The sequence below is a fragment of the Podarcis filfolensis genome, assembly GCF_964270895.1.
Source record: "Podarcis filfolensis genome assembly, chromosome: 15".
NCBI classification, from domain to species: domain Eukaryota; kingdom Metazoa; phylum Chordata; class Lepidosauria; order Squamata; family Lacertidae; genus Podarcis; species Podarcis filfolensis.
Window position 1 is genome coordinate 28,841,422 of NC_139618.1, and position 25,131 is coordinate 28,866,552.

General features: G+C 49.0%; 2 protein-coding genes across 2 annotated transcripts in view; one reads left to right on the top strand and one right to left on the bottom strand.

The window, feature by feature from the left end:
- On the bottom strand, positions 1-13,395 carry VPS11 (VPS11 core subunit of CORVET and HOPS complexes). Its single transcript, XM_083588436.1, has 16 exons — positions 12,902-13,395; positions 12,080-12,228; positions 11,202-11,337; positions 10,798-10,961; positions 10,429-10,676; positions 9,533-9,734; positions 8,840-8,991; positions 7,982-8,168; positions 7,378-7,521; positions 5,518-5,706; positions 4,558-4,719; positions 3,466-3,605; positions 3,015-3,217; positions 1,743-1,914; positions 1,163-1,385; positions 1-750 (listed from the first exon to the last, which is right to left on the bottom strand). Exons 1-16 carry the CDS (start codon positions 13,035-13,037, stop codon positions 586-588), a joined length of 2,772 nt encoding a protein of 923 aa, XP_083444562.1. The 5' UTR covers positions 13,038-13,395; the 3' UTR covers positions 1-585.
- The window catches only part of HYOU1 (hypoxia up-regulated 1), a 17,977-nt gene continuing 6,167 nt past the window's right edge, over positions 13,322-25,131 (top strand). Inside the window, exons 1-18 of the mRNA XM_083588415.1 lie at positions 13,322-13,944; positions 16,082-16,175; positions 17,333-17,411; positions 17,828-17,982; positions 18,237-18,313; positions 18,437-18,618; positions 19,606-19,721; positions 20,210-20,393; positions 20,627-20,761; positions 20,960-21,042; positions 21,148-21,280; positions 21,481-21,668; positions 22,341-22,479; positions 22,563-22,623; positions 23,137-23,219; positions 23,564-23,737; positions 24,419-24,621; positions 24,775-24,862. Of these exons, the coding sequence (XP_083444541.1) occupies positions 13,878-13,944; positions 16,082-16,175; positions 17,333-17,411; positions 17,828-17,982; positions 18,237-18,313; positions 18,437-18,618; positions 19,606-19,721; positions 20,210-20,393; positions 20,627-20,761; positions 20,960-21,042; positions 21,148-21,280; positions 21,481-21,668; positions 22,341-22,479; positions 22,563-22,623; positions 23,137-23,219; positions 23,564-23,737; positions 24,419-24,621; positions 24,775-24,862 (2,241 nt within the window). The 5' untranslated portion in view covers positions 13,322-13,877. The remainder of the gene's footprint in view (positions 13,945-16,081; positions 16,176-17,332; positions 17,412-17,827; positions 17,983-18,236; positions 18,314-18,436; positions 18,619-19,605; positions 19,722-20,209; positions 20,394-20,626; positions 20,762-20,959; positions 21,043-21,147; positions 21,281-21,480; positions 21,669-22,340; positions 22,480-22,562; positions 22,624-23,136; positions 23,220-23,563; positions 23,738-24,418; positions 24,622-24,774; positions 24,863-25,131) is intronic.

Below are 25,131 nucleotides of genomic sequence, written 5' to 3' on the forward strand. Positions count from 1 at the left end.
TTCTCTTCACCCACATTCACACACTTTATAGCTCAAGCAAGTAAACCGCTATTAAGTGAAGGGTTACAGAGATATTAGTGCTGAACATTATTTACATCTTCAATCCATCTCCCCAGGAAAATAACTCTTCCAGTTCCAGAATCCAGTCAGTTTAGTTCCACGCTGTATATCTTTGATGAGGGCAGCACAGGCTTACTAGAGATCCTCCTCATACAGAGCTTGGAACACAAGAGGCACCAGGAGAAAGTTGGAGCAGAGAGCTCGTTTTCACCACACAGTCTTACAGGAGCCCACTGCTAATGCTGAAGCACCAGACTTTTAACCAGGAGACTTAACCAGCAGGCTGTAAGGCTTGGAGAAGCAGGCCTGGCTGTAGTCAGGCAAAATAATAATAATAACAATAATAAACAAGCCAGAGTTCCCTTGGTCTCTCTCTCCATTTCCTAAGCCAGTTACGCAGCCCTCCTGGTCTTCAGTCAAATCCTAGCCTCTTTTGGGTCACAGTGCACTAGAAAGAGAAGCTGATTGCATCACTCGTTCGGAGAGCCAAGGTCAGGGGACTGAAGGACACCCACCCACCGCCATCTAAGTGCTCCGTTTTGTGTGTATCAGCAGCTCACGCTGCAGGCCCGCATCGAGTACTGCAGCAGATTTGCCTGGAGGAAGGTCTGTGATGAGGGTGAGCTTGTTGAAAACGCCTCGGCCAAAATAATCCGCAACCACAGAAAAGCTGTCATTGGAGCATTTCATCTGTAAGGTGGAACAAACAAAAGCTTCACTATCGGGGGTGTTTGGGGTGGAAGATTCTATCATTTACTATACATTTTGGCAAATGGTTTGCCTCTATATGTTCGGCCACCTCTTGAGATATCATTGTCAAACTCAGCACAATGATTCCCGAGGTGGGGCAGTAGACTTTGTTGGTGTTTGGGCACAGGCGCCATTTTGAACCAAGATGGTGGACCGAAACATGACTTTGGCATGTCTCCACCCAACATCCAGAGTTATGGGTTCAAACACAAATTACACTACGCATTTAAAACAACACAGTATTCCCCCCCCTAAAAAATCCCAGGCAGGACTGGGCACTCCCCACCAGTTGGATATAAGGTGTCATAATAAACCAGACTGGAAATCCAGCTAGGCAGTCAGTGAGACCCACCTGGTGCTGGAACTGGTCGTGCAAGTCCCGCTTCTGCTCTTGAGCGCGGATCATGTCCATGACTTTGCGGTTCTCTGGCAAGCAGGTGGGACACTCCGACCCACTCTCCGAGTAGCTCTCAAAGCAGTGCTGGTGGAAGGAGTGGCCACACAGAAAGTGAACTGAGGGCAGCTCCAAGGCACTGGTGCAAATGCTGCACTTGGTCTTCTGGAAGATCTTGGGACTGAGAAAAGGAAACACATAAGGGAAGGGCAAGGAAGAGAGATGGTTTTCAGGGACACACAATGTGCAGAAGCAACAGCAACACATTCCTATGATGCCCACACTGTATTTGGGCATCAAACTTCTCCCCTGCCCTGGATTCCAGGATTGCTACAGCAGCTGTAAGTAAATAGCAGCTGTACTCTTGATCCATCTCAATCCCTTCCAAGGAACCACCTGGACTTGTTCATCACACTGCACCACCAAACAGAGCACAATGGGCAGAAGGCAGGAAAGTGGCATGTAGTGATGTCTTGCTCCCTCTGGAGGCCGCGTCTTATGGAGGTCAGACAGGCCCAGCAACTTGGACTGCGTCTACCTGCTTTTGAGCTCCTCAATCTCCTTGCGGATCCGCTTAGTCTCCTCCCGGTACTTCTGAATCCTCTGCTCGTCCTGCTCAATCTGGCGGCTCTGCTTCTGCAGCTTGCTGACCAGGTAATCCTTGATGACAGACAGGGTGGCTGTGGAGTTGTGAGCCAGAGTCTGCACAACTGGACAGAGGGGGCAATCCATCAGCACAGGGAAGGAGAGGGAGTGGGGCAATTTATATTACACCTGGGTGAGCACAAATCTACCTTGTCCCTTCAAACCACAGGGGAGGGGCCCTTCAGCATTCTCTGTCCCATTCCATAACACTTCAGACCCTTTAACGGCCAAGATTCAGACAGCAAAGGACAATTTAAACTTGTTATCCATTGACAAAGGGTGGATCAGAAAAACAAATAAACCTTCAGCCAAAAGCATCACTGGTGTCAAGAGTAAGAGCAGGATTGTGACGTTAACATATGAGAGAGTGCTGGAGGTGAAATAGTTAAACAGGTTGCCCAGTCAGGACCTGGGGGGTGGAGTCAGTGGGACTATAAAACCAGCTCTGGGAGAGGCAAAGGGGAGAGTTCATTGGGGAGTTAGTTGGGAGTTGGTTGGAGTGGGAGTGAATTGGGCTAGAGTTGTGGGTAGGGTGAGTTAGTGTAGCGAAATGGGCTGAGTCAGGAACAGTTAGGGGCTAGGCAGACAAGTATATATCTGAGAGGTGGTTTAGTGTGTGAGAGCAGGTAGCAAAAGTTATAGGTCTGGATAGGCACCCCATGAATGTAATTGACGGATACCGTTTATGAAACCACACGCTTGTTAAACTGCAATAAATAAACAAAAGTTTATGTTTCAATTTAACCCCGACTGGACTCAGTATTGTCCCAGGTAGGGCCTGGGTGGTGGCAGCAAGAAATAAAGTGGTGGCACAGGGATCAATAGATGGTGAAACATCCAGGGACCCTGTGTGATCACCACAGAAAAAGAGGGCAATTTAAACTTGTTATCCATTGATAAAGGGTGGTTCAGAAAAACAAATAGACCTTCAGCCAAAAGCATCACTGGCGTCAAGAGTAGGAGCAGCATCTGGCCTCCATAGGGTCTTGGAAGGCATAAAGGGAGAGGCTGAAGGGAGTCCTGGATTTAACTAGAAGCTCTTTTGCTTGAGAGACTGGTTTTAATTCCCAGCTGCATCCACCCCAGAAGCTTCCCAAAGCCAAGCCTCTCAAGGAGACAGCCTCAGCCACCCCCACCCCCCGCCTGGAAGTGGAACCTCCCTCACCCAGCAGGGGCGGCATTAGATTCTTGGTCTCAATGTGCTTGAGCACAGCTGTGATGTACTCTTTGCAGTCCTCCTCCTTGTGGGCAAAGTAGCCGAGGGCTTGTTCCCAAAGGCAGGCCTCCTGGTCTCCGTACAGCTCACAGACTTCCACCACCTTCTTGTACTGCTCGTTCTGCATGTGGTAGTGCATGATCTGCTGGAAACTGGGGAAGGAAGGGAGAAGAGGGCTCTTTCCACCAGGAGGCCACATATAATGCCCTTGAGCCCACCTGCTGCTCTCCAAACCTTCCTTAGCTACATAGCCTGGGCACAGATCAACCAGGTTCAAACCCTGCACATAGGCTGCAAAGCCTGGTCTGCAATATCCGGCACCCTCCTCATTGGGGAAGCTCCAGAAACCCTCTTCCAACCCCCAAAAAGAGTAGGAGGCTGCTGGCGCCTCTAGACTCACAGCTTGCCCTGTTCGTAGAGGTACAGGACACCATCCTTGAAGTTGTGCATCTGGCACAGGACCAAAGCCTTATCGAAGACGCTCCGAAACTTCCCACTCTTCAGCAAGGAAATGGCTTCGTTGTGCAGCCTCTCTTTGACCTACATGGAGCCCAAAGCCAAGAAAACATCAAGCTAATAAGCAGAGCTCTGCAGCAACCGGATCAGGCCAAAGGAGGCCCATCCAGTCCAGTATCCTGTTCTTACGGTGGCCAACCAGATGGCATAATGCAAGGAGAGCCAAATGCAACAGAAGCACTTTCCTGCTCTTGCCCACCGATTCTGGAGAGAGCATGCAACCATCAGGAATAATAGCATTGCCCTCCGTGAATGTGTCTAATCCTTTTTTGAAGCCATTCAAGTTGGTGATCATCACTAAATCATGTGGGAGTGGATTCCGTATTTTGTGTTCCATCTTCCCGTTTCTCTGCCCTGAATCTCCCACTGTTCAGCTTTGCCGGATAACCCCAGGATCAAGAATTAGGAGATGGCAAGGGACAGGGGTGGCTACGCTTCATTTCAAGAGTCTGATCCAGACACACACCTCCAAGCAACTGTTCTGGCACTGCCCCAATAACCCTCCAACTTTGGCAGAAAATAATAATGAAACAGACATACTGCTGTGTGGTGGGTGGGCCCTAATTGGGTGTTTGTGTGGGTACAAACTGTCCTCTTCCTGGTCATCCAACTGGTCATTTGGTGTACAGAGAGGAAAAGATAATCTCCACTTCGCAGTTTTCTGCATAGATCAGCTGTGTTTGTGTGTGCAGTCAACAGTATGTGATAGTATCTGGTGAGCACTCACCCCTGGAATGCAGTTCCTTGCCCCCTGTGAAGGTTGACCAAGGTTCAATGTGGCACTCAGGCCAAAAGATGGGTTAGCCACCTGTGTCACAGGCACCTTGAACCAGAGCCCCATGAATTGAGCTTTTCTCTCTTGCCAGCCAGATTTTCACCAGGCAGGTCACCCAAGACCTTGCTGCCAATGGCTTCCACCAGTCAACCTCCCCTGGGCACAACTAGAAATTTGACCCCAAGCGGATGGAGGACTGACCTGTGGATCCTGCTCATGCGCCCAGTTCTGGAGGCGGAGCTCCAGCAGTGTGTCGTACACGCCCTGTGGAGAGTCTGGCTGCACTTCTGACATGTGCTCTAGGAAGGCCTTCAGCTCCCGGGAGTTGTTGGCAAAAATGGGAATGAACTCATCAGGATTTGCCTATATTACAAAGAGAGAAGAGAATGGGGAAAGGCAGGCAGTAGCCAGTCTAGATGGAACATTCTGTGTCTCAGTTCTCCTGGCAGAGCCTTCTGCAGCCCCAAATGTCCCAGAGCTCCCCCCACAACACATGTGGGGAACCTTTGGCTCTCCAGACGTGGCTGAACTACAACTCCCACCAGCCCCAGCAAGCAAATGGCCAGAGATGATGGGAGCTGTAGTTCAGCAACACCTGGAGGGTCAGTGACTCCCCACACCTGCCCTACAAGGAGCCTAGCAAATACTGGCTGGTGCTCAGGACACAGCAAGTATCAGCAAGTGCTATTGCAATAAACCCGGTATGAGGTATGTGTGTGTGTTTGTATGGGGACGAATGGCTTATCTGAACAGCAACCAGACAAGGAAAAACTCTGCAAGCCACACAGGTCTGAGCCCTTTGCTGCCTCCCAGAGGTTGTTCAACATTCCTGCCTTCCAACCAGTTCAGTCGGTAGAGCATGAGGCTCTTAATCTCAGGGTTGCGGGTTTGAATCCCACATTCGGCAACAGGGGTTGGACAAGATGACCCTAATGGTCCCTTCCAACTCTACAATTCTATGACTCTGCTTGTCCCCCACAATACCCTGCAAGCTATCACCACTGAGCCTGCTTGCCCAGACTGTATTTTACACTCAGCATTTTGTTCACTTAATGCCGATTACTCCTCATCCCCCTGCTCTCCTTGGTAAGCACCACCCTCAGCTGCACAAGCGAAGGGCAGCAATGCAACCCCCCTCCCCGCCCAGAATCCAGCCAATACCTTCCTCCCTTCCAGTGCTCCAGGACCCTCACGATCCCCCACCGGCTGGTAGTTCGTGCACAGGACCTTCAGGAGCTCAGTGGTCTCGTTCGGGACATGATGCATGAGGATCTTGCCGTACCGTTTCATGTTGCTCTCGGCCTGTTCAAAGGGCAGCTTCCCAATGTAACGCAGGGCTTCCTGGTAGTTCTGCACAGGAGAAAGGCAGGCAATAGGAGAGATTGCTTTGGAGCTAACGTGTTTGCCTTCTGCCTGCATGCAGAACAGCTTTCCCAAACCGGGTGCCCTCTGCATGTTTTGCAGGACAACTCTTCTTAGTCCTAGCCAGCACAACAGCTGTGTGATGATGGGGGCTGATGGTAACTGTAGTCCAAAACACACATGGGGGGGTACCCACTTGAGGAAAACTGCTGCAGAACCATCACACATGGAAAGTTTATGAGACAAGTGTGCCAGCTCTGCCCCTCTCACTGCTGTTCCTGTGGGTCCTCCGCATGCCGCATGCTGGATGCCGCATGCTGGGTCCTCCGCATGCTGGATGCTGACCTTGCAAAGCAGGGAGCCTCCTGCACTCAAGGAAACTCTCCAATGCATTTTAGAACCCTGACTTCAGTGTTTAAAAGTGCACAGGGAGCCTCAACAAGTACAAGAAGCTCAGAGCTTCAGACAGTTGGCCTCCAACTTGGGGGAGGGCAACAGGAATGAAAATGAGGGGGGCAGAGCTAGCACTCCCATCCCCATGCCCCCCTCCCCCAGTAATTATTCTACGTGCTGACAGAACACCTGAAGAGGGCTTCTGACACAAGCATGGATAATGCTCCCAGGACAAGACAGGCTGAGCAAACTTCAGAAGCAGACCCCAGTTCCCCTGTATCTTGGGGTTAGAACTAAGTATTTAAAGAACTACCTATAGTGAGATGAAAATGCAAGCAGGACTTGAAATATGAGCAACAGCGTTCATTATTAAGATAAATAGGTTAAAATGGATGTACAGTCATACCTTGGTTGCTGAACGCCTTGGAACTCGTACATTTCAGCTCCCAAACGATCAAAAACCAGTAGTGAGTGTCCGGTTTCTGAACGATTTTCAGAAGCCGAACGTACAGCGTGGCTTCCGACTGACAGCAGGAACTTCCTGTAGCCAATCAGAGGCCACACTTTGGTTTCTGAATGCTTTGGAAGTTGAACGGACTTCAGGAATAGATTCCATTTGACTTCCAAGCTATGACTGTATTGGATAGTATATGTGAAATATGCAGCATTCAAGGGTAAATGTGGAAACCATGGAAGGGAAGAATGAGAAGTAAATGAATAATATAATTTACGGTCTATGTTAAAGGTTTTTGTCTGCCTGTCTGTCTGTCTGTTTTTTTGTGAAAAATCAATAAACAGTAATAATAAGGAAAAAGTCCTGCCTTTTTTTCTCCACGGCAACAAGTCACACAGATCCTCTTGCAAAATGCAGCACAGGAGCAGCTGCCCCACTTAATGTAAAAATCATGGCAAGCCCTTTTAAACTCACTGCTGCAGCCTTGAGACCTCAAAATGTTTAACAACTAAGAAAGTGTTCGTAACAGGCTAAGTGAAAGACCCACGGGAGCAGGCAAGTTACCCACCCTTATGCTAATCTAACGCCTCTATGTCTGCCATGTGGGAAAACAGATGTACACAGTGTCAAACTGTGGACACTACTATCCCCAATGCAAAAAAGGGAGAATGTAGAGAAACACGGTCGTCACACACACCCCTCCTGAGCCAAAGCGCCTGTCAGGTTTCTCCAGCATCTCCAGATGCACTCCAAGAAGTCAGCTTTAAAAGCTGGAAGTGAAGCTCAGCATCAGGCAGGCAGTTTGGCCTCACCTTGATATCCTCCAGCTGGATCTTGAGGTACCACTCGTGGTGCGCATGCTTCTCAGCTAGGTACACGGCATGGGAGTAGCAGCCTGCCTGACGCAGAACCTTGATGGCTGTCTCCACATCAAAGTGCACCTCGCTCTCACTGGTCTGTGTGGGGGAGACAAAGCAAAGAAGGCATTCAGAAGGGGCATGTCTACTGAGAAAGAGGAATGCCTCTGTATGTCTCCCATGAAACCGTAATATATTATGGCTGGAGCCAGAAGCAGCAGGTTGCCCCCGGGACAAAGAGAAAGCCTCTGCTTCTTCCTTCCTATGAGGTTAAAAAGAAATAAGCTTTTCTTCCTGCAAAGGGAAGACTTCTGATCCTTCTCAACTCCAGGACTGGAGGAAAGCACCCACCCAACCAACCTCAAGCAGCCAAATGAAGAGTCCTTCAGTTACCCAGAAGACTCTCTCAATCTCTGCACTGGGAATGTGGAGCAAGCAGGCACCAAAAGTTGGAGGATGGCTGCTCAAGCACACAAGCCCACTGAGGCATAATGGGGAAGGAGGAAAAGCTACCCCTAGAGCCAAAGTGCCAGGGCATCCACACCCTTCCCTGTTGTACCTTGATGAACTCCTCAAGCTTGGATATGTCTTTCAGCTTGGTGTAGCAATTCAGCAGCAGTGTCGTGTGGTCTGCGTTGGCCAATGACTGCAGGTGGAGCGTCTGCAAGTACGCAGTCAGGTTGTGTATCCTCTGAGCATCCAAGAACTTGCGGATGACGTAGGATGGCTCTAGTTTCCCAATGGTACTAGGGAGAAAGAGGACCCTATGAGGACCCTATTCCAGGTAGTCGAAAGAGAGAGGATGGGAAAGTGTGCACATAACCCCAACATCACATCTGGTTCTACAGAGGATCAGAAGGTGCAGCCACAATTTCCAACACAAGTAGGGCACGGGGAGAGGAGGTGGCTTGGAGTGCCGAATTAATTGGGGAGAGTGGAAATCAAGGGGGTGGAAATCAAAAATTGCAATTCTCACAATTTGGGGCTGGAAACTTATCTTGGTCTGCCCCTCACATTGCCAAAGGTAGTGCAATCTGCTGATAAGCTCCTCACAATCTGAAAAGCCAGGAGCAATCACAGATAGATAGGCATTTCCTGTACACTAAGTAAAAAAATCCCAGTCCACTGGGATCTAGAGACCCAAACTCCATTTGGACGCGTCAGAGCTCACCAGGGCTCTGTGTGTTTGCAAACCACATTTCGGTGGATTTAGTTCCCATCTCCTGATGGTTTCCCTGGTGAGGCAATTCAGAAAGGAAGCCAACAAGAAGGTGGGAGGTCGGCCAGATTAAAAATCCAGATTTGCGGCACCCAGATGCTTAGATAGCAAGGCCTCTGGTTTTTCTTCTCACCCCAACATGGCTGTAATGGAAAGGGAGGGAGGGAAGGAGGGCCAAAACTCTCCTATCCCGCTTACCGAATATATTGCTGAATGGCGCCATCGTGGTTTCCCTTGTTATACAGATGGTCTCCATACTGGCGAAAGATCTCAGACAAGCCGTCACTATCCAGGTGGTGGCTCCTGGCCAGGTGAATGGCCATTTCAAAGAGGTTCTTCCTGAAGAGCATCTGTTGGAAGAGAAGTGCTTGCTTGCTTACAAACGTTGATGGGATCAACAGGGTTTTAAGGGTTATCTTGACTATTCATAACTATTGTTCCATGGGGAGCTGCTTATTTACTGGGGTCCTCAAGTATGGAATGCATACTGATGTATTGTTTTGCTAATGCATAACGACATGCATTTGCAGCTTTCGTAACTGTAAGAGGAGAAACAAGGGGCTCTAGGCCACAGCTGCTCCCTCCCTCTGTGCCACATAGCACAGATGCTAGTTCAGAGTCACTTCCAGCCCCTTACTCAGGCTCCCTACGGAGCAACAACAGACCACACCAACCTCCCGCAAACTGGAGCCCTCCAAATGGTTGGGGCTACGGCTCCCCATCAGCCCCAGGCAGCACAGGTGTATGATGCTGGGACTGATGGCATTTGCAGTCCAAACGGTCTGGTGTAGGGCAATGTCTGGGCTTTGAGCTGCAGGCATCTGTGAATACGCTTTGCACTTCAGAACCCCACTAACCACAGAGGAGGAAGAAGCGACCCAGGTCCCTTGCCTCAAGCTTGGTTTGCGTGTCCTTCTCCTGCAGTGCATGGAGCTTCCCATCTCTGGTCAGCACATAGAGGCACCCCCACTCAGCCAGGACATCCACCACGTCGTCAAAGACAGAGCTGTATGCAATGAACTTGTTGCCCAAGTCATAAATATTCAGGATCTGCTTGTCGGAGTTTTGTGGCTCACTCCCAGCAAATTCCGATCTGGAGTACAGAGGAGCAAAGAGTGAGGGACAGCCTCAGAGATAGTCTTTTAACTTTCACTCACAGGTCAGGAGTTCCCTTTCGTGCATTGGATGAAAGAATCACACTCAAGCCTCAGAGAGTCTCAAACTGCTGGTCTTAACATTTCCAGGCAAACGTTAAAGTCAGCTGGCAGAGCCCTCTGTGAGTACCTGATGAATCTAAAAAACTAATGGCCAAGCTTTTGAATTCCAATGCATAAGATGCATCTGCCTCCTATTTCTCCCCCACAATATGTATGTCAACCTAACTGTTTCTGAGCCTTGGATAGCACAACATATTGCCTTGCTGCAAAGTAGGGTTTCCCTACCCAACCCCTGCACTCAGCCATTTGGACCTTTCATGACAGTCATCACATTCTCAAGATTACTTGTACATATCCCACTCAGCATATTCAGAAAATCCAAGATCTGATAGGAAGCTGGAAAGGAAAGCTGGATTTAACACTGCCTGCAAATAGGGGTTGGAAGGCCAAAAAGAAATCCCATGCAACACACAATGGCTTTCTACTGCTCTCTCCTACAGAAGAGTACCTAACCAAAAGCAATAAATAATTTCACAGCAACCACCTTTATCCAGATCCCACACCCCGAGTTTTTAAGAGGTCAAAGGAAAACAATTCAACAAGTTATTCTGTCTTGCAGCTCTGTCTTACTTTGGAGAAGGCTTCCGTTCCTTGGAAACAATGACAAGGTAGCCCCGATACCAGTGGGCTATCAGCTTCTGGCCTTCAAAGGCAAAGCAGGGCCCACGCTCATCTGGCTGGTACAGATATACACATTCATCTCCTGCCACAATGAACTGGAGGTCCTGGGAGGGATCGCTGAGAGTGGAGCAGCGCAGCCCACAGCCACGTGTGTCCAATTCTAGCTTTGGATAGTCCTTCACTGAAAGCGTGTAACACTGCAAAGTCCACAAGGAGGAGGACACAATGAAGCTTGGAAAACCACAAGAACAGCTCAGAAACTGGGGCGGGGCACGGCATGACACACACACACCCCTGGTGGTCAACCAAACATCTTACCTGGATGTTCTCTGTGGTGGCAACAAACAGATGTGTTGTTTTGCCAGACTGACGGAAGGCAAGGCCTGTAATTGGGTAACTGCCTTCATGAAGGATCTGACTTTTGCTGTGCCGATCTCTCGTGATGTCCCCTTTAGTGAGCACAACGCTCCCATCTGTAAAGCCTACAGCAGAAATGGGAAAGGGTGAATGCTGCATTCCAAGAGACACCTTGGGAAAAAGCAGGCATTCTCTGCCATCGGAATACATCAGGTAAGTCCACCAAATGGAAACCTGAATTAGATTAATATTAAAAGAGGAAGGAGTACTCTCCCCAAAACAAAGTAGATCAATTTCTGCAAGATCAATTTCTCCTTTATGATTTTATGTCTGTAACTCACAGCAGCAATTTCATTTCCACTTACCAATGGCCATGAAGTTGAGATTCTCATGGACTGTGAGGCAGGACACAACTGTAGGCTTGTTGCCTGGTATTGCAGGGAAAATCCTGGTGCACAGAGGATTCCCACCATCACGCTTCTCTAGATTCCAGACTTTGACCTACAAGTTATTATAGGGGGCTTGTTGAGGAAAACCACCACAAATTGGACCGATTCCCTTCTTATCTAAAAGTAAGTGCTACTGTGCATATAAGATGCACATTTCCCCCTTTCTCCAGTCAAACTCTGGGACCAGGAGTGCAGACATAGCTGCTGTGGAAAGAAAGGAGCCACATTTACTCTCCTAGCAGGAAGTCACTGCAGGGCAAATAGGCAGAAGGAGCAAGACACCCTTCTCTTGATCAGGCTTAAGCCAAATACAGTGGTACCTCTGGTTGCAAACGGGATCCGTTCTGGAGGCCCGTTCGCAACATGAAAAGAGCGTAACCCGCAGCGGCGCATCTGCTCACGGCAGCTTGCGATTTGCCGCTTCTGCGCATGACATCATTTTGCGCTTCTGTGCATGCGGCGAAACCCGGAAGTAACGCTTTCCGGTACTTCCGGGTTGCCGCAGGAAGTAACCTGAAAGAACGTAACATGAAACGGACGTAACATGAGGTATGACTGTATGCGCAAGTCAGAAAAATACAAAAAAGCCAAAATTCCTGAACACCTGAGTTAAAGGCTTAGGTGACAAATAAATATTTAAAATTCCTAGATTCCAGCAGCAATGTTTTGAAGAACTGGTGGCCCACACTTATCTCAGCCTTGTCATCACAGAACTCCTCCTTCCCTACAGCTAATCTCGCAAAAGCTTGCCATCAAACAGAAAAACAAGTCCAGCTTCCCTCAAACCAACTTACCAAAGGGTTAATACCTTCTTCATCCTCCCCAACTGAAGCCAAGATGCTGTGCTGCTTCAACTGGTAAAGATGTGTCACTCTCAGCTTATAAGCTTGGAAGCTGCTGAGCTCAAGGTTGCGCAGCAGGAACCATATCTGCCCTTCCATATGTAGGTCTGAGTTAAGGAGTCCTCCCCATAAGAGAGCAGAAGGCACAAAAGGCTCAGTGGTTTGCTTCTAAAATCTTTTATCGCATTATGTTTATATCCCATCTTTCTTCCATGATGGAACTCAAATTGTTTCCGTAGCTGCCTCCCACCCAGACACTGACAAGACCTGCATATCTGAGCTGGGTCAAAGGCTGGTGGTGAAGCACCTGCTTTGCATAAGAAGGATTCTAGATTCAATCCCTAGAACTTCCAAGTAGGTAAAGGCTTCTACTTTCTGTCTGTTGGTCATCATAGACTCTGAGTGCCTACCTAACCTGTGTTTGCCCAGATGTTGCTGGACTTTTAACTGCCGTCAGTTTGGGCAAAGGCCATGGTCCGCAGCAAGGATGACAACTCAGTCACCACGATGTAGGCAACACTGAACTGGCTGAGCCAATGCTTTCATCAGGCATCGCCTTATGTTCTTAACTTGAATAAGCCCACGGGGTGGAGAGGAGGAATGCCTTCAGACTTTGGCAGAAGGCGAGCCATGGGTGCAGCTTACCCAAAACTCATGTCCGCTTACCGAGACAAAAGGCCTGCCCAGGCAAGCTGGTTGAGGGGAAAAGAGCACTCCACACACGCTCAGAGGCACCCTGCCCGCCCCCCGCGACACCACTAACAGCAAGGATATCCCCGAAAACGAGACTGCCCCGGCCCGAGTCGCAGACCGTGATGCCTGGCGGCAACAGCACGGGCTTCCCATCAGGCTCCGTCAGGACATCGCGGTCGAAGAAGGCGAAGCGGCGCCACTGCAGGTAGGCCGCCATCTTGACAGGTAGGCCCAACTCCGGAGGAGAGTCATGTGACCATGCCACTTCCGCGTTGCTGCTCCTCTTAGCGCTGAGGCTGCTGGGATTTGTAGTTCGCCGGGTCTCTAAACCCCCGCCCTAGTGCGCAAGCGCAGAGGAGACCCGCAGCCCTTGCGCCGCTGCCCCCTTGTTTCCACGCGGCGGTATTGCAGGCATCCCCGCTGAGCCGGCAGGCGGGTGACTGTGACTGACTGGCGGGCCGGCACAGATCAAAGAGGTGCTGGGGGTGGCCAAAGGAGAGCGCGCAGTCTGCACGTGCTCAGGAGCTCTCCGGTCGGGCCCGTCGCTGCCACCGCCACGCTAGGAAGCCCCGCCCCTCGGCCAATGACCGCGGCCGCTGCGCCCGGCGCCGGAGACGTGGCCCAATGGGGAGCGCGCGAGGGGAGCAGCCGGGCCAATGAGCTCGCGCCGCGTCCGGCTCCGGGGAGGGAAGGAGGGCGGAGCGCAGCTTTCGCAAGCAGGGAGTCCGGGAGACCGGCCGGCCGAGGGGAGAGAGAGAGGGGGGCAGCCGGAGCGGGAGGGAGAGAGTCCGCGGAGTCCGAGCCCAGAGCGAGCGAGCGAGCGACCGGGCAGTGAGTCCCCGGAGGGAGCGGTTGGCGTGCCGGGCCGAAGACAGCGGCGTCCCCCTTGGAGGCGCCCGGGGGTCGGCCTCTTCCGCGTGGGGGTGGGGGAACCTCTGGGTCTCCAGGTGAACCTTGGCGCCGGGCCTCGCCGCCGTTCCGGGTCTGTCGGAGGAAAGTGCCCTCGCCGCCTCGCCTTTGTTTCCACATCGGGGTTTGGCGGCCCTCGATCGTCAGGATGGCTCCAGCACGCGTGTGGCCGCTGCTGCCCCTCCTCCTGCTGGCTTCCCTGCCTGCGCACTTGGGTAGGTGCCTCTCCCGCCCCCATGGAAGGACCTGGGAAAGATCTTGGTGGTGGTTTTGCAAGTTGCCGAAGGATCAGGCTCGCTAAGCGGAGTTGGGTAGGAGACCTTTCATCGCATGGCTCGCCTCAGAATGTGGAGTTGGAAGGAAGCACTAGGATCATCTAGTCCAGGGTTTCCCAAACTTGGATCTCCAGCTGATCTTGGACTTCCAACTCCCATCATCCCTATCCTTTAGGACCAGTGGTCAGGGATGGTGGGAATTGTAGTCCAAAGACAGCTGGAGACCCAAATTTGGGGGACCCTGATCTAGCCCAACCCCCTGCAATGCAGGAATCTCTTGCCCAACATGGGGCTCGAACCCACAAGGACTGAGCTATTCACCTAGTGATGTCTGAAAAGCTAACGTGTATCTTGTAGGTGGGCGGGACGAAACTGACCAGCAGGAAGGTCCGAGTGTTCCTTGGACGCTTCTGTGCACACCTTGAGGTAGCCCTTAGGGTGCTGGTGGTGACAGTCTGTCATGGCCCTGAGAGTGAAACGTTTCCATTTTAGCTGGTGTTGGACTCATTATGAACTACTGGAATGCGGAAACTGGCCATGGTCCATGTGGGACCTGATGGAGCCAACTTTTCTAAAGGATGCTGCTGATGCTGCACTACATTTACTTATTTATTTGGTGGTGGCATGTTTCATTTGCCACCTCCCGCAGAAAATGTGTGTCAACATTTAAGCCTTACAAAATGTGTTGCATAAAGAAAGGAACCAGTTGTACATTCTTGCATATCTTTTTTTTTTTTTTACCAGTCCTTGAAAAGAGGCACTTTCAGTGATGTAAATGATAGCCCATTTTAGGTTCAGAGACCATATTAGGAGAGGTGTTGATTATGGCAGCTATTGCTATAATTTGCAGGGAGCTTTTTGGGGCCCCTGGATATTACATTTATTGGTATTGATATGGGGTCCATTGGCCAGAATAATAGCTCCTTGTTTTTGTAGGCATCCAGCAGAGGTTCAGTTTTTTTATTCAGACCTATGCCATAACTTGTGTTTACCAAAACTAACTTTAAAGTAAATAGTCATTTTTCAAAATAAAATTGAGAACGTTGTAACCCTTTTTCCCTGGATTTTGACTCCAGATATTTATCTGCCATTTGTAACCTCTAGGCTAGGCTACTAAGTATTTGGCATGGGGGACACTATCCTTGGAGATTTCATACGTATCAGCTGGTGCAGAATGGGGCAGGCTGTTATCAGGAACATGTTAGCGACTTGTGTGCCATTGTCTGCACCTCCAGGTAGCCTTCTATTGCAGGATTAACAATTCAACCTGGATGGCATTTGATCCTGTGTTTGAGTGGTTTGGGCCCAATGTGTCTTAAAGGTCAGGTGCCCTTTAGACCAGTACAAGGCCTCCCTTGGCTATGCTGTCAGTGCCGCATGTCCATAAGGCACATATTGACTGCCTTGAAGTCTGTTTGGAAACCACCATTCATACTGCTAGATAACGTATGTTGGACTGGGCATTATTTATTGTATTACGCCTCTGTGATACCAACCACAGTGGCTCTCAGTCCATTTTCAGGTCCAGTTCAAGTGCTGTTTTTCACCTTCAAAACCCTTCATGTCTTAAGGGCTGGCCTATTTAAAGGACTGAGTGCTTCCATAGTACTCATTAATTCCATAAATCTAGTTTATTTTTCTTTTAGTAGCAGGAAAGATGCCTCCTAATTTCCATGTAGACATAGTTTTAATTATTCTGGTTGTTTTATTATGCTCTTACTACTTTGTAGCTTTTAGCTTCATAATTTTATTTACATCTTGATTGTGTGTTTGTTTTTTGTATTTACTTTCTATTAACCTCCCTGGGAATATGGTTGAAGGATGCTTTAAAAATACTTAGAGATAAAGAGATGTTTTGAGACGTTTCCCTACAAATGAGATGCTCTGAATGATACAGTACTGTGAAACTTTCTTCTGGTGGAGTCCTCCGGGTGTGCTGTAACGCATCTGTGTTTAGACTGGCTTTTTGTTTCTTATCAGTTCAGCTAAGCATTAGAAATTGGAAGGAGGCTAGAGGGGATTGTCTGAGGTTCTTACTGGAAAAAAGTACATTTGACACAATACTTTTGTTCCACAGATTCATTGGCTGTGATGTCAGTGGACATGGGTAGTGAATCTATGAAGATTGCCATTGTGAAGCCTGGGGTGCCAATGGAAATTGTCTTAAACAAGTGAGTAGACTAAATACTGTATTTTTCGCTCCATAGGGCGCACCGGACCATAGGGCGCACCTAGTTTTTAGACGGGGAAATCAATAAAAAAAATCTTTCCCCCCCCCCCCCCCGCCCCAAAGAGCAGCATACAGACTGCGCACAACCTCTCCCTGCCGGAGGGGTTGTGCGCGGCTATGGCACAAGCCAAGGCAGCGAGAGGGATCCATCCCGCTCGCTGCTTTGGCTTCCTCTTTAGCCCCGCGCAATCTCTCCCTGCCAGGAGAGGCTGCATGGAGCTAAAGAAGCCATAGCCCTGTGCAGCCTCTCCCTGCAGGAGGGGTTGCGTGGGGCTCTGGCACAAGCCAAGGCAGCGAGCGGGATCCATCCCGCTCACTGCTTTGGCTTCCTCTTTAGCCCTGCGCAATCTCTCCCTGCCAGGAGAGGCTGCGTGGAGCTAAAGAGGAAGCCAAAGCTCTCCCTGCCGGAGGGGTTGCGCGTGGCTATGGCACAAGCCTGCATTCGCTCCATAGGAGGCACACACATTTCCCCTCAATTTTTGGAGGGGAAAAACTGCATCCAATAGAGCGAAAAATATGGTATGTGCTGCAATGAATGTGACTGTGGCAACAACCGTTTTGGAGGGCTTGAAACATCATAGAATTGTAAAGGTGCCCCAAGGTTCATCCGGTCCAACTACTTACAGTGCAGGAATAAATCCACGTCTTAGTGGTGCAGTACAGAAAATATGGGGCAGCTTCCCATAGGTGTAACTTCCTTTTGCCCTTACTTATTGTTCCCTAATCTCAGATGTGGTTATTTAGAAGAGACTCCAATGTGTTTCTCTTCACTTGTTCCAGTGCTGAATCCTGCCATTGAAAACCAGTTCTGCATTTCTCCAAGGAACTCAGAAGTTAGACCCCAGGAATCTCTGGGGCAGGGCCATTGTGCAGTGCACCTGCTTTGCTTGTAGGAGGTCGCGTATTCAACCCAAGCATCTCCTGCTTAAATTTATTAGGTACCAGATGATAGGAACAGTGTGCCTCTGTCTGAGGCCCTGGAGAACCACTGCAGACCTGAGTCAGAAATATTGCTTCAGCTAGATGAATAAATAGCCTAGCCTGGACAACTTCCTATCTCACCAGGAAACAGTTCTAGTTTAATTTTTCTTGTTCTAGGGAATCTCGGAGAAAAACACCAGTGGCTGTAACTCTAAAGGAGAATGAGCGCCTCTTTGGTGACAATGCCGTGGGAATGGTAAGTCCCTTAGATGTCCACTCACACATCCCCTCTGCCTTTTCTATACTTTGTACCAAGAGTATTTATTTGCATACACAGCTTGTTCTTCTGGGTCCTATCTCTGCTGCACCTTCCTCTTTACACTTTCAGCTTCAATAACATGTTCCTCCCCACTGAGATTTGTTGAAGAGACAAATCCAGGTCCTCTTTAGCAGGTTAGCCCATGTTCCAGAGAAGGACTTTTCTAGTGCTGGCATGCGGTGACTTTTTTGGTTTTGGAAACGGAGGATCCTAAATGCCACTTTGGGTATTTTCAGTAGTTCAGTTGTTGAGGGTTTCTGGCGTGTATGCCTTTTAAAAAGAAATTTATGGGGGATAGGTGAACATTCCGGAGGAATCAGCATGGTTGTGTGTTTTTCCTGTTTTTTTAATAGGGCATCAAGAACCCAAAAGTGGCTTTCCGGTATTTCCAGGATCTCCTGGGCAAGCACATTGATAACCCACAAGTGACCATGTACCAGTCACGGTTCCCAGAACATGAGCTGGTGAAAGATGCAAGGAGGGAGACAGTCAGTTTCAAGCTGTCAGAGTACGTTTCCACTTTGAGGTTTGCCACGTGGCACTGCTGAACAAGAAAGGCTGTGGCATCTTTCTGCAAGCCACTTTGGGAGTACTGCTGCATAGATTTGGTTGGCCAAATGCCATGGTCAGCTTGTATTTGGTATGTGCCCTGATAAGGGGCAAGTGGTTTGTGGAAGCGATGAGGCCCACTCATGCTCAAAAGATGCATTTCACAGCCGGGATCAGGAATTTAGAATTTATCATTCTTGTTCTTCCTTGCAGCAAATTGCAGTATACTCCAGAAGAGATCCTGGGCATGGTGCTCAACTATTCTCGGGCACTGGCAGAGGAATTTGCAGGTTAGAAATGACTCTTGAGTGTTTGAGGCACAAGAGTTGTCTTTCCTTCTTTGGTCAGCGAGGATATGAGTAAAAATATGCCTGAACCAGGAGCTCACACAATACCTTCTCCTTATCTTACAGAACAGCCTGTCAAGGATGCTGTGATCACTGTCCCTGCCTACTTCAACCAGGCGGAGAGGAGAGCGGTCCTGCATGCAGCAAAAATGGCAGATCTCAAGGTTTTGCAGCTCATCAATGATAATACAGCTGTGGCTTTGAACTATGGGGTGTTCCGAAGGAAGGACATCAATGCTACAGCCCAGGTGCTTGTAATTGGAGGGTGTGTGTGGCTCGGGAGGGAGGAGGTTTTTACTCAGGGCTCAAGCTCATTGTGCCTCTGTAACCTTACCTAGAAAACACAGGGAATTTGGCAGGGCAGTCTTCTTGGTCAATGAGAACTGCCTGTTTGAATCCAAACTTTTATGTACAGATGCCGCATTCCCCTAATTCCAGCTAGCCACATACACAAGCGAGCAGGGCCTACTCACCTGTCAGTCATCTGATATTACTATGAAATCTACTGACCAACTTATCCTTTGTAGCAAGGCAAGCTGTGTTACCAAAGCCAAGCCAAGTTTCAAGTTAGTACCTACTGGCCAATAGGCAGTGACTCCAAACCTGCTTTCTGCAGGGATTGGCTCTGTGGCTTGAGTTTCCTCTGGAGAACTTGGTTGCACATCTGAACCACTGGGCTTGGAGTCACCAAGACCATAGGTCGAGACTTGAGGCCTGTTAAGAGTTCCACATGCCTGCTTTGTCTGTCAGTTGATTGCCGTGGACAGGAAGCCTCCCTTGCCAGTGCACAATCTGGAGCATTCTTCAGGACTCCCAGTATAGCATCTTCTCAGCTGCATCTTTACCTGTCTCCCACCTGACATCACACATGACATCTGGTGTGGGGCTGGTGGGCATACTTGGCAGAAAACAGCCTCATGGGCCAAATTTGGACCCATGTTAGGTCTAATTAGGCCTGCGGGCTGGAGGGCTGACCCAACTCTAGACCAGATGAACAAACAGTCTGACGGCTACTACTACTACTGCTACTTCTGATGATGATGATTATATATCCCACCCATCTAACTGAGTTGCCCCAGCTACTCTGGCAACTTCATACTCTTGTATATATTTTTAAGCTTAGAGACGGCTGATCTGACTTCCCACAGACATTCATGTACCATCCTTCAGACTGTGATACCTCCATGCCTGCTGTTGCCTGCTGTCTTTAGCATTGGTTCTTTATTGCTTTCCAGAATATTATGTTTTATGACATGGGAGCAGGCAGCACTGTCTGTACCATCGTGACTTACCAAGCAGTGAAAACCAAGGACTCGGGAACCCAGCCTCAGCTTCAGATTCGGGGTGTTGGGTAAGAGCTTGATTCTTGGAATTAAATTTGCTAGGGAGTCAAGAGAGAGCAGGATATCTGAAGTAGAAAGGTCCAAACTGGGAGGCGTATTGCACAAAGCAGAATCAAACAAATGCATAATGGATCATGCTGGCTAGGTCCTAGCTGGAGTCAACATGCCTCTTCCTCCCCACCCTTCTTTTTAAAGTGATTTCCTGGGAATTGCGAATGTGGAGAATGCTATTGCATTTGTTTCCTATTTGATGGTTGCCTATAAGCCACTGTAAGATTGGGATGCTGGATTTGGATGAACGTGTGGTCTGATCTGGCTGCAGGGCTCTTGTGGAAGGATGTTTAGAAAACCAAAATGCTGGTTTTGGGGTGGGAGGGAATAGAGAGATATCAAGCTTGTTGAGAGGAGTGGTAGCTGGAGAGGTAGTTGCAGGGCTTGTTTGCAAAGGGCTGCTGGCTTGAGTAGCTGCTTCCACTGCATACCTCGTCCTCCTCAGATTTGATCGCACACTGGGAGGGCTGGAGATGGAGCTGCGCCTCCGTGACCATCTGGCCAAACTCTTCAATCAGCAAAATCCATCAAAGGATGTCCGGAAAAATCTCCGGGCCATGGCCAAGCTGCTAAAGGAAGCCAATCGCGTGAAAACAGTACTAAGTGCCAATGCTGACCATGTGGCACAGGTAGGTTGTGTGTGTATCATTTGGTGTGGCCTGGGTGCATGGAAAATGCCTAACCTTCGTAGTCTGCTATAGTCAATTGTAAGCAGCTATCTGCTTACATGTAGATGAAAAGCTTCTACATTTCATTAAGGTCTTATCCTGTTTTGAAGGCACAGTAGAAGCAGTGTGCTGGCTTCAGAGAGGAAGTGCTGCATGTGTCTGTGAGATAAGATGCTCTTGGTTTCTCTCCCTAGATCGAGGGCTTGCTGGATGATATTGACTTCAAGGCCAAAGTTTCACGGCAGGAATTGGAGGAGCTGTGCTCTGATTTGTTCCAGCGGGTTGCAGGACCTGTGCAGCAGGCGGTCAGCAGCGCTGAGATCGGTTTGGTAAGTGCGGATGGTTTTGTTACAAGGTCTCTAGTTTTCACCAAACAATGTGAATTCCACAGCACAGGCCATGGTGGGAAGCACTTACTGCTCCTTCCAGGCCACCTACATCTGTGCAAGCAGAACTCTTAGATTCAGAAAGTGTAACAGAGTTCAAGCTCAGAGAGTCAGACCTTGTTATCTTTCCCCAATTCCCAGAATGAAATTGACCAGGTGATCCTTGTCGGTGGTGCCACTCGTGTCCCAAAGGTGCAGGAATTTCTGCTAAAGGCAGTTGGCAAGTAAGCATCAGCCCAGTTTTGGTGGTACTTTCTGCCTCCCACCCCTCAAAATATTCTCTGTCCAGAGCAGGGTAGCATCTAATCATTCTTCTGTTGACAACACAGGGATGAGCTGGGCAAGAACATCAATGCAGATGAAGCAGCTGCAATGGGCGCTGTCTACCAAGCAGCTGCCTTGAGCAAAGCCTTTAAGGTGAAGCCTTTCATTGTCCGTGATGCAGCTGTTTTCCCCATCCAGGTGAGCTGTGGTTCATTATCAAGTATCAGAGTGCTGTGGATTTCAGGGAGAGGGTTGGTAAAAAGCCTGTCTCGGCATTCTGTCTCAAGTGCTGATCTTTGTCCCTTAATGACAAGACGCCTGTTGGCATGCAATTGGCTCTCCCGTGTGGTAGAATCTGGAAGAGGTACAGTCTGTTCTTTATCCTCTCCTAACCTTAGGTTGAGTTCACCCGTGAGGTAGAAGAGGAGGATAAATCCAAAAGCCTTAAGCACAACCGGCGGATCCTGTTCCAGCGCATGGCTCCATATCCCCAACGGAAGGTCATCACCTTCAACCGATACACAGATGACTTTGAGTTCCATGTCAACTACGCGGATATGGGCTTCCTGGGTGACAGTGATTTGAAGTGAGTGCAGTTGTGGGTCAGCCACAAAAAACAGAGCATTCTGGCTCTTGCTTTCCTTTTCCCTTTTGTTATGGTAGTTACAGCTGCCCGGGAGTTTGGTCTAAGGAGCGAAGAATTGATGGGGTTTGCATAAGGAATAAAAACAAAACACGACAGAGGGAGGAATAGCTGGATATTACTCTTTATTGAACATTTGATTGTTTTGAGGAACTCTTGTATGTGGTAGCTGGAAGTCCCTTCTACTTATTATTGTTATCTTTTTCTTTATTTTTCTATTCTGTTATTATTTCCCTAAATATTCTTTCCGTTTTATTTTCTTTGTTTTGTTTCTGCTTTGGTCTGGTCTTCTATAGTATTTTGAAAAGTCCTAATAAAATCATTTTTTAAAAAAAGGCTTAACTTGACTCATGTCCTCAGAGTTTATGATTCTGCCTGAACTCAGCTTTATGTCAGTGGCTACGGCTTTGGGAACTCGAATTTGTTCTCGGCTGTTTGAACTTGTACCCTTGCAGCTGAGTATCCAGGAAATAAAATATCTACATTACTGCCCTTCGGTGTTTCTACAAAGTTTTGTGATTTCTGTGGTAGGGCTAGAGAATGGGAACAGAAAGGAGGGGTGGTCAGCCGCTGTGCTCACCCTTCCCAATGTGTGTCCTTGTGTGGTTTCTGCAGAGCTTTTGGGTCCTTGAACCTCACAAGGGTGAAGCTGCAAGGAGTGGGCGAGAGCTTCAAGAAACATTTGGATTACGAGTCCAAAGGCATCAAGGCTCATTTCAACATGGACGAGAGTGGTGTGCTGAGCCTCGATCGTGTAAGTACCGCTTCAATGCTCTTCATCTCCCGCTCACTTGCTGGGCCTTCCAATCTCATTCTGCTCCGTGTGTTGTCTCCCAGGTAGAATCTGTGTTTGAGACTCTGGTGGAGGACAAGCCAGAGGAGGAATCCACGCTAACAAGTGAGTTCGTTGGGTTGCAGCAACAGCTCTTCTTGTACCATGTAGGCAGTTTGACTTAATCTGCCCCTTCCCAGTTTTCAGCATCACTTTGAGTCGTCGGAAATGAGACCTTTCCAACTCTTTGCCCCTCAGCTTTCCAGCCAAGCAAGCTGCGGTTGCAGGGACTGGTTCCTTGGGGTGGCGCCTCTCTGTTCTTGGCTACTTTTAGTAATCCAGTACGTTGGAGAAACAAGACAGTGTACACACCAGGACACTGTTGGCACTCGGAGACATGGAGGTTTTACATTTGTTGAGGGTGGTGTAGTTTTTACAGCTGTAGGGGCAGAGGTGACCCATGCTATTTTGCCAGCCAACACCCACCCCAAGAGGCTGCCACATAGATTATGAAGGCTTGCACTAAGCAGAGACAAAGATCTGTCCCTTAGGAGGGGATGGGTCAGGTGGCAGACAGGAGCTAGGTTTTCTGTGTGTAGAACCCAAACCTTTCTTATGTATGTTTCTTCTTTCGAGCAGAGCTTGGGAACACCATCTCTAGTCTCTTTGGAGGAGGGAGCCCTGTGCCAGAAGCATCTGAAAACTTGACTGAGACTGTTCAGGTGAGCTCTGTTCTGTGGAGAGCCTGCCAGCAAGATGCAGGATTTGAGCCTAATGCAAATGTCAGCAGGGACTTGAAAAGGGGGTACAAATATGAAAAAAGAACAGGGGAGGATCCTGGTCTTAGTCTCAAGAGTTCTGTGAACCTGTTCAATGGCACTGTGTTCTTGGCTAAAACCATAATAAATACTTAAGAGTCAGAAGGAATCCATGACAAGTGACTGTCGCGGCAGAGCTTGTAGCTGGACCTGCTGGGTCCCTTCAGAGTCACGCCTGTCTTGGCTGAAGAAGCCTAGCTGCGCAAGGTTCTTATAACACCCTTGGGAATTTCCCCTCTGTTGCCCAGGAGGAAGAGGAGAGCCAAGCGGAAGCGGGTAAGGGGGACCAGAAGGATGACAATGGGGCTGCTAGTGAGGAGGAAGGAAAGCAGCCAACGCCATCCCCATCTCAGGAAAAAGCTGCTGAAGATGCTTCAGCTGAGGACCAACAAGAGGAAGGAAGAGAGAAATCAGACTCCCAGGTGAGCAAGCAGTGAGGAGGGTCACTGAAGAGCCTCCCCCCCCCCCTTTTTATCCAATAGGAGACAAATGAGAAGGCGTCTATAGGGGTGAAGTTATTGTGGGGAACAGTACTTTTTCACGCTTCAAATCCCCTGAGCCATGGTTGTCTACTTATTGGAGAGGGTGGGAAACTTCCTTTTAAGGTCTGATACCTATGGGGTTGTGTGAGAATTCTCCTGAAAACTTGGCATCTACATGGTTCGGAGCCTGTTTTTAGGTTGGCGGACTCTAGCTTCTGGAAGTGATGGCTGAATCCAGGGCCATTACAAGACCTTTTGCTACCTGAGGCAAATACGGTGGTTTCCACCAACAACAAATTGTACATACAAACTCTGACTGGACCAGCAGTTGAATTTTTTATTTCATCGTTGACAATGGAATAATGCCCTCCACCAACCCTGAGGGCAAGAGTAGTTATGCAGGTACAGATCTTACAACAGAAAGATATGGCCAGGGAACTCGGAAGGAATGGGGTTGGTAGGTGGCTGTTCCCAGAAGTTAGCACTTGAGGTAGTTGCCTCTCTACCTAATGGCAGGGCCGGCCCAACTTAAATTTAAAATTAAAGCAAGCCTGTCAAATGTTGGCTCTAGCTGGTGGCTGAAAACAGCCCCCTGTTAGTCCTGGAATTGCTCCCATCTAGGAAGCCCAAGAAAAGACGGATACTGGGAAGGATGAGGAGCCTACAAAGAGCCCCGAGGGCAATGGTGCCAAAGCAGCTGAGGAGGAGGAGAAAAAGCTGAAGCCGCCAAAGAAACAAAAGCTGGTGGAAGAGATTGCAGTGGAGCTGGATGTGAATGATGTGCCAGAGTTGCTGCCAGAAGAATTGCAGGACTCCATTAAGAAGTAGGTGGATCTTCAGGGCTGCCTCTGCCCCCTAGCTGTGGGCTGGGATGAGACGGCTTGCAGTCAGTGCATGGGGATGCTTTTTGTCTTCTCACATTCAGGGAAGGTTGTGACCTTGGGTACCTTGTTCTTCCCGCCTTTTTCTAACACCAGGTTGCAAGAATTGACTGAAAGAGACATAGCAAAGCATGAGAGGGAAAAGTCAGCCAATGGCCTTGAGGCCTTCATCTTTGAGACTCAGGTAGGTCCCAGGAAAAAGGATCAGAGGGCATAGATGGCTTTAGCGGGTTCATCTTGTTGCCGATGATCCCACCCCCATAAAATTATTTCTCTGCTGCCGTTTAACTTATGTGTATCTTGTCTTTTGTGTAAAGTTGCAGCACTATTGCAACTTGAGCTGTAAGAAAATTTGGAATAGGTCAGGGAGGCTGCTGTGTCGCCTTTGGCTAAATTTCTGTCAGGAGGACGAGCGAACAAAGCCTAAGACTCCTGTTTGATGAATGTTCCCAT